This window comes from Condylura cristata, unplaced genomic scaffold (assembly GCF_000260355.1).
Source record: "Condylura cristata isolate star-nosed mole 26May11 unplaced genomic scaffold, ConCri1.0 scaffold00055, whole genome shotgun sequence".
Lineage (NCBI taxonomy): Eukaryota > Metazoa > Chordata > Mammalia > Eulipotyphla > Talpidae > Condylura > Condylura cristata.
Genome location: NW_004567156.1, coordinates 1,578,302 through 1,587,232, shown reverse-complemented (window position 1 = coordinate 1,587,232; position 8,931 = coordinate 1,578,302). Strand labels below are relative to the sequence as shown.

The 8,931-nt window shown below is 51.8% G+C and overlaps 1 protein-coding gene across 1 annotated transcript in view; it reads right to left on the bottom strand.

Annotated features, from left to right (window-relative positions):
- Positions 1–8,576, bottom strand: part of LOC101622625 — a gene marked incomplete at its 3' end in the record, with an annotated part of 92,268 nt that extends 83,692 nt beyond the window's left edge. The window contains exons 1-4 of the mRNA XM_012734381.1: positions 8,513–8,576; positions 7,966–7,992; positions 4,842–4,929; positions 3,002–3,246 (exon numbers count right to left, since the gene is read on the bottom strand). Coding sequence (XP_012589835.1) covers positions 3,002–3,246; positions 4,842–4,929; positions 7,966–7,992; positions 8,513–8,576 — 424 coding nt within the window. The remainder of the gene's footprint in view (positions 1–3,001; positions 3,247–4,841; positions 4,930–7,965; positions 7,993–8,512) is intronic.
- Between the last annotated feature and the right edge of the window lie 355 nt (positions 8,577–8,931).

Sequence of the window (8,931 nt, the reverse complement as noted above, 5' to 3'; positions counted from 1 at the left end):
ACAACCCCATCAAAAAATGGGCAGAAGAGCTAAAAAGACACTTCTCCAAAGAGGAAATGCAGATGGCCAACAAGCATATGAAAAAAATGTTCAACCTCACTCGTAATAAGGGAGATGCAAATTAAAACCACAGTGAGATACCACCTCATCCCAGTGAGAATGGCACATCTTCAAACAACTAGCAACAACAAATGTTGGCGAGGATGTGGAGAAATAGGAACTCTCCTGCACTGCTGGTGGGAATACACACTAATACAACCACTATGGAAAACTATTTGAAGGTTCCTCAAACTGCTTAGCATGGAGCTTCCCTACGACCCAGCAATCCCACTCCTAGGTATCTACCCAAAAAATACAAAAACACTGATTCAAAAAGATACCTGCACCCCCATGTTTATTGCTGTTTTATTTACAATTGGAAAAACATGGAAGCAGCCCAAATGCCCAAAAGTAGATGACTGGATTAAAAAGATGTGGTACATATGTACAATGGACTATTACTCAGCAGCCAAGAAAAGGAAACATATGTCTTTTGCAGCAACTTGGATGGAGCTGGAAAAGATCATGCTTAGTGAGATAAGCCAGAATGAGAAAGAAAAATATCGTATGGTTTCGTTCATAGCAGGAGTATAATGGACCAGGCAAGAAAATAATAGAATAATGAACAGCCATATACCAGAGACATTTTGTGGGGGTGGGGTGGGGAATGGGATCAAAAACGGGGTGCGGGGGAGGAAACTGCACAGGACTATGGTGATAGCACACGGGTGACTCAGTGATGGGAAATCCACAGGGATTACAATTGAGATGAAAAAAAATGTACAAAATGATGTAAAAATTAAAAAAAAAGATTTATTAATTTATGCATACAGTACTCGGTACAGGCCAGAGGTGCAGGAGCAGCTAGAGGATTCACCACAGACAGAGTGGGGAGCAGAACAGGCAGACTGATGAAGCACACTGCTGAGGGGAGCAGCGGGCAGGTCAGGAGAGGTCTGCTGCACCATATGGGTCAGCACCGGGGCAGGGGATTGAATTCTTACTGAAGTGGCTTCAGCTAGTTTCCAGGACTGAGTCCTAACCAGTTTTGCCACAAGGAAGGACCACATAAATGTGTTTCCATAATTTTCATAAAGACCAACGTGTGACCTAAAAGTCACAACACACCAGTTTTCAACTATGTAAAGTTTTAAGTATAATAAAACTTACTTCTTGAGGAAGGACCAAAAGCATAAAAAAATAATCACATAGTGGGATACGAAAGAAAAGCAGATGGGCCCCTCTGGTGGCCTGGGGGTTTAGTCTTAGCATGACCACTGCCAAGGCCGCCACCGTGGTCTGAGTTCAACCCCGGCCAGGGAGCTGACCCACATGGCGCGGCAGACCTCGCCCATTTCCCCCGCTGCTCCCCTCAGCAGTGTGTTTCAGTACATTGATCTGTTCTTCTCCCCACTCTGTCTCCGGTGAATCCTCTCAACCCCCACAACTCTACCCTACCTCTCAGCTCTCCTACAGAAAAGTAAATAAAATCTTTTCAAAAATAAAATAAGCGGCATGACCAGGAGGGACGCGTGTCCTAATGTGACCAGGTGTCCCCTCCAGGCTCATCCTGACACTGGGCAGGGCAGAGGGGACATGCTCCTGGGCCCAGCTCCAGCGACACAGGGGATGGGAGAGTCACAGCTCTGACTGCTCAACTCCACACACACAGTTCACACACAGCTGACATCCACACAGCGCAAATGTCAGGAGAAAGCTTCCCCACACGTGAAGAAGTGCTCATTTTCCCCCAAAATAAGGAGACGACAGCCCCATATTTGTAGCTAACATGCTACATTGTTCATTTATTAAATCCAGTCACAATCCCTTTATCTATTTAAGCTCCAACAATTTATATAAAAGCATAAGGATAAGGTGAGGAAGGAAACGAACAATAAAGAGAAATTAACATACATGAAAAGAAGAGAAAATGTAAAAATTGTGACAGCCCTGTCCTCAGTGGTTCATGCTCCATCAGGACCCCTGGCCCCTCCCCCTCCCTCTTCCTCCCACCAGAGCCAGGTCCAGGCCCCCGGGGAGGGTGCACACCTCCCCCTGCAGGTCTGGGCTCAGGATTCCCTTCCTCTGGCAGCTGTGGGCCCTGTGAACCTTTGCCACAGGACATGGAGGGACCCAGTCAGCACAGGGGCCCCTGGGGCTCAGGCCCCTGCTCCCCAAGTCACCCCAAGTCTGAAAGTCTCCTCTAAAATCTCAGTTAAATTCAGGGGGCTTTTCTCTCCCTTCACTGCATGCTGACACAAACGGGGAACCTAACTTTCTGCTGAATTCCCCAAATTAACACACAAATTTTTACAAATTATGGAAATTTACTGAGATTTGAAAAATAGGTGTTTTTTTTTTTTTCCATTCCAGAATAGGAAACAGATCAGGTAGAACATCAGGGTCCTCTAAGTGTCCATCATCTGCCATTTCTCTGAAAATGTCAGATGGCCAGATTTTCTGCTCAGAGCGTCCAGACCCCTCAAACTAGATCTGGGGACCTTCCTTCAGCACCTAGGTTTCTAGATTCAAATTTGAGTAGATAAAATAAACTCCAATTAATCTAGGAGAATAATTCAAATGCTTCTCCTTCCTTGTCTAAACAGTAAAAACCCAGGAAATATTTTCTTCTCTAAGAAAAACAATATTTCCCATGGGAAAAGTCCTCCTACCCAAAACCAGTAGAAAACACCTTAATCCTGTCCTTCCTGCATCAGCACAGGCCTGACCTGATCATGCTCACAGCCAAGGTCTACGAGTGTGCATCAGGTCAGGGGACCAGACTCTTCCATCCGGTTCAATCACAGGTTTGTCCACGGGACCTGCAGCACCAGGAAGAGCCCAGGGCAGGGCTGGGGGGAGGGGCTTTATGGGGACAGGGTCTCAGGGATGCAGGGGAGGAGGGGGGCTTCAGGCCCTGGGGTAGTTCCATCCACACCAGAGCCTGAGGGGATCCCCTCACCTGGGGGACTCACAAGCTCCCCCAGAGATGTTTTGTTCATGGGCACAGAGGGCTTCTGCGGCCCAGCCTCCAGGGGGCAGAGGGTCATGGACACATCTCCTGAATGACAGAAGAAGAATGGAAGGAGGGTCCCAGAGAAGGATTCAGAAGGGAAGGAGAAGATGTGGGAGCCCTCAGCCATGTCATAGAAGGAGACGTCCCCATGAGCATAGTCCAGGAAAACCCCCACTCTGTGGGGGACCTGCCTGAGGGGTAGACAAATATAAGGGTCAGTAAAGGCTAAAAATACTGTTTCTACTAGTCCCACAACCCAGAATCCATTCCCTGGGTATATGTAACTAGCTCTTGTTTCCTCATCTTCCTTCCAGACCCCCAGCCTCCACCAGCTACTGGCTCCACCCCTGACCTCCACTTCCCAGTAACAGCGCCCTGATGTGATGCCCTCAAGACCCCAAACTCTCTTTCCTCCTCCTATTCCATTGTGACGACAGGTCAGACTCTTCTTGTCAGGAGAGAGGACAATTCTGGGGTCGCAGAAACCTGGATCCAGAGTGACAGACCCTGCAGAGAGATGTCCCCATTATGCAAGGAAACTGTCCTAAACCAAGAGCAAACATTTACCTCACCCCAGACACTTAGTTATTTGAGGACAGGATATGCCCCCTGAAATGAGAGCCTTAGGTCTCCAGCCCACAGCCCCCCAAGCAAGAGAAGGAGCCACAAGATTTACTGGGGTCAGATAAATCAAAGGGCCACCTGGATTCCAAGGACTAAGGAGCCCCTCAGCACTCCACCCAGCACTGTGACATCACAGCTGCCCCACCCCCAACCCCAGGAGGGTGCAGAATCTGTGTCAACACAGAGCACAGAAGGAAAGGCAAGAGCAGCCCCAGGGAGACAGAGTCACTCACAGGCCTGGAACTGCTCCTTCCGCCAGTCTGCAAGAGACTCATGGTTCATGTGAGGGTGCTGGACACTGAGCACAGCAGGGACACAGAATTTACAGGGGAAAACGTTTGCAAATATTTAGTTGGTGCATTTACCTTTTAATTCACACACTCAGAAAGTCCAGTATGTAACAACTTTGCCATGAAAGTTAAGCTTAATTCAAGAGACTGAGAAACTGGATCCCAACCAACAGAAAGACCTTCACTCAGATCAGCCACCATATATGTTTAAGTCACAGACACACACCAATCCTGCATGTAACCTCCTGAACAACTCAGTCTCTACAGGTGAGAGCTGCTTGGAATGGGAAGAACCCGGATGCAGGTGACAGCCTTGCCGGAAGGGCCCATTATGTGGGTTACCCTGCCCCAACAGAGAGCAGCTACCTCCCTGTGTTTACGGTGGAAAATGTTTGAAGCATTTATCATCATTGGTGCTCTTAGCTTCTGGATTCCAACACACACACACACGCTGGCATAACGGTTGTAAGGCAAACTTCTGGAAAGTAAGCCATAAAGCTCAATACTCAGAGACAGGAGGCTGGACACCACTACACAGAAAGGACTTTACACAGACATGACCACCAAATTTGCTTTTTAAGAAAACCCATCCAGAAAACTAGGTTTCTTTGAAAAAGAACTGTGAAGATCAGAATGTCAGGGACCACATGTACTTCTAAAGAACCAATGAATGCAAGGAGCAGCTTCTCTCTCAGCCAGAGGCAAGAGAGCTACAACCAGCCCATGCCCGTGTGACCCATGGCATTGCCCCTGGGACAGCACAGTGTGTGGGGTCTGGAGAATGGAGCCTGGGAGACAGCGCTCCTCAGGTTACTTCTGAAGTAGCCGGTGTGTCACAGAAAACAACCAAACAGAGAGAGCGACTCCTTCACCGAGCTGCACATGGGTTGATGGTGACGTGCGTGAGGAGACTCGGGATCTGCAGCCGAGGGTCCGGCCCATCCAGGAGGGGATGGAGGTCTAAGGGGAGGGAGACACTCAGAGTGGGGACAGGGACACACACTGAGAGGATCCACACTGGTGACATTGTAGTGGGGCGAGGGTGTCCCGAATAAACTCCACACACAGGTCTTAGGGGCCCCATCCCCACCCCAGACCTAAGAGATCAAGACTCCAAGGACTCCGAATCCCACCATGTCACCGCCATGGAGGGTGATGCTGGGGCCTGAGGGTGGGTGAGCAGTCAGGCGTGGTAGGAACCAGACACGTGGGCCTCGGGGTGTTTGGTCTTTCTGCACCTCTCCATGTGCTCTTGGGGTTCCAGCCCAGTGGAACTGGTAGGACACATTCACTAACTCATCTCCCTCTCGTCTCCCTGATTTATTCCTTTCTTCACCTCCACCTTTTTGTAAACAAACCCCTTATTAACCTTCTTGTGTGAGCCTGCCACTGAGTCTTATAAATCACGTTAAACACTTGGTGAGGACCACAATCAGGCCAACCCACACCAGGGTTGCCGTGTGACAACATCTCTCTATTTCACAGTCATGGGGACAAACTATCCCCACAGAAGGAGACGAATACAAAAATATTGACTCCTCTGCTTTCTCAACGAATAGCCCAATGAGTTGGAAGCTTCCAAGGAAAACTGAGCTGCATGAGCAGAAAAATGGTTCCAAATAATCCATGTCCTAATTCCCAAAACCTGTAAACATGTGTCCTGAACAGAGGAAAGAAGATATCTGCAGTGGGGACAGACATGGGACCTGGAAACCGGGACGTTACTGAGGGAGAGCCGTTCACAGTGCCCTGACAGCCATGACCCCACACTGTGCTCAGTCGCATGTGCCGGACAAGGCCATAGAGAGGCTGCCTGGCAGCTGTGTGGACAGAGGGTGGCGACCCGTCAGTGCAGGGTCGAGGTCCCGGGAGAGGAGGGGGCTCCTGGCAGGAAGCAGCTGCCAGACCCAGGACTGAGCCCAGGACGGGTCTCAGGCATCTGCCCTGGGCGTGTGAGATGATGTGGGGGACGCGTCTCAGTGTTGGGGGAAATGTGTCAGCAGTAGCTGGGGCCCTGATGACCCATGTGTGACCCAGGCAGGAGAGCAGGGGTGTCAGGGAGTGTCTGAGGGGGCCCCATGATGTTCCTGGAGATGGAAGACCCAGGAACATCACCTGCAATGGGGAGATCAAGGGAGAGAGGGGCCTGGGGAGCAGGGAGGGAGGGAGGACGAGTGGGGAGAGGAGGACAGGGATGGGGACAGGAGGGAGGACACAGAGGTTTATTCATTTGCTGACCAGAGACAAATCCAGACCCTGACTCTGATGTAGGGGGAGGGTCACCCACAAGCCCTGATGAACTGACGGGGGTCCCTGCCCCCCTCAGCATGTGACACGCAGGCTCTGAGACCAGTGGCACAGGGGAGCCCCTGAAATGACAGAATGGGGATCCAAGGCCTCTCTGCCCCAGCACCCCAAGACCATATCATCCCCGACCCTATACTCTGTCTGGAAAAGATGAGTCAGATCACTCCCCACACTCAGGTCAGACATAGCAGAGAGCCCATGGAGAGATCTGGAGTTTCCCACTGAGTGAGGAGAGAGGGGGAGAGAAGTCAGGACCCACACTCACAGACACAAGGAACACCTTCTTACACAAGGAACACCTTCCTGTGCACTTTGTGTACCAATGTATGACCTAACCACACCTGCACACTTACTCAGAGATACCACCATTTCCATCTTGTTTGTAAAGTACAAGAGACATGAACTCTGCAGAAGCTGGAATGATGGTAAAGACAAGTCTGTGACCTCATCATGTGGGCATGAATCCCGGGGACCAGGGAGACCCTGAGGAGGGCCTCACTCCCCTGGCCAGACCTCTCCCCACACCCCCCTCCCTGTGTCTCAGGGTATGTACAGGACCATGGAACCCCGGAGCAGGGAAAGGGTGAGAGACTCAGGCCCCCCAGGCCCAGCTCTCCCTTCACCAGCTCCCCGACCTCCCTGCAGGCCGCAATGTCCTGGACACTCAGGGCCGTGGGCCAGCGGAGGGAAGAGCTCAGATCAGAAGCAGCTCAGGTAGACGGTCGCCTCAGTAGTGGCTTTAAGTGCACGTTTGCCTGAAATAATTCAAAAAGCCCCACTGCATTTCATTTCAGGCTCGGACAGCACCTGCCGGGCACCAATGCGAGGCGGTGACTGCGCCCTTGGCCGCTCCAGTCCTGATACACCCAGAGGGCGCGTCTCCCACTCGCCCCTCCACTCCTTCCCATCTCTCTCTCTGTCCATACAGACTTTTCTTTCAGAATGCCCCCACTACATGCTGGACATGGATTATGACCATTCTAGGTTTGTGCTTTTCCAATCAACATAATCAACCTCTAAAAAAATAAACTAACAGTGACTGTAGACATTCAAAGAATTCAAAAAAAGAAGTGATGGTTCTGAACAGTCATACACGGCTCATCTTGTTACAAAGACACACAACATACGCACACATACACACACAGGATTTTGCTTATAATTGCAGCTATTTCACAGCCTGCCCCCCAGGGGTCCACAAACACCTGCCCTAAAGCAAATGATTCCTCAGCAAGCCGAAGGCTGCAGGGAAAATCCAGCTTGGACATGACAGGGCGTGAGGAGACAGAGAACCAAAGGAAACAGGAAACAAAACTACACACAAAAAGGATCCCCCCTCCCCACCCTTAGCAGAACTGACTCATGCAGGCCAGCAGGAGGTCTGGAATCTTCCAGAGATCACACACTCCTGCTCCACAAAGTTCTCATCCTGCTCAGCCTCTCTCACAATGACCCCACTGGCCTCCCCACAGGAAGGACCAGGGGACAAGGGGGCAGAGGGTGTCCTGATCCCACATGACCTGAGGGAGGACAGGGCAGGGGGAGGCAGGTCTGTGCTCACAGGGGCTGCAGGTCTCAGATGGAGGCTCCAGGGTGAGAGGAGACCAGGGTCCCACCCCGTCCTGGTGGGGTCCCTGATAGAGAAGGGGCAGAGGGGAGGCTGGGGGGCCCCAGGAACTCAGGGCCACTCACCTGCGTACAGCTGGGCCTTCCTCCAGGCTGGAAAGGAACACACAGGGGAGACTTAGCACAGCCACCTGTCAAGGGCCTGGGCTCCCCCTGTTCTGCAGGAGAAACTCTCTCGGGGGACGGGAGAGGCTGAGGGTCATGACCTCTTTCCCTGTGCAGACACAGGGGTGGTGGGGATCCTGGCTCAGGTCAGGAGCCTGCAGGACACACTGACCCGCCCTGCCTGCTGCTCCCATGGGCTTGGGCCAGTCCCTGGGCGGCTCTGGGCCCTCAGCCTGCAATGCTCCTGCTTCACCTGCCACTCGGTGTTGCTGCACAGGATCAGAAACAGTAAATGGGCAGATGGATTTTTAATGTATATATTAGTCCATAATTGTTATATTAGTATTTCCTGGGAAATTAAAGGGAAGATGAAATGAAAACACAACATGGATATCACACCAGGGGATCTCCAGGGGAGAGGGGCCTGCCTTTCTCAGATGAATAAACGCTCCCTGGGAGATGGCAAGTCCCCCACCCCTACCCATACAAGGTCACCCCCATCTCCAACCCCCATCACTACTGCTCAGCATCACAGTTCCAAGGATCAGTCCGTAAAGTCCCATCTTATCCATGTAGGGATTGTCCCCCCTTCTCCTCCCTCTACTGCCAGACTCACCACTCTGAGAGCTGCTATATGGAAAAATCTCCAGTAGCTCCAGGACAAACCCCACAACCAGCACCCCAGACACCTCGATCTGTGATTGACCCCACCTTGGACCCAGACCTGCCCCAGGAGGACACACCCACAGACCTCATCTCCCTTGAATGCTGCCCTTGGCCCCATGTTGGTGTTCAGGGGGAGGGGCCACCTGGGGGAGGGGCTGAGCTGCAGGATGTGCCCCACCCCACCCAGCTCTCAGCCCCGCCCCCAGCCCCACACCCCTCAGGGGAGCAAGAAGGGGACCTTGGACCCAGACCTGCCCCAGG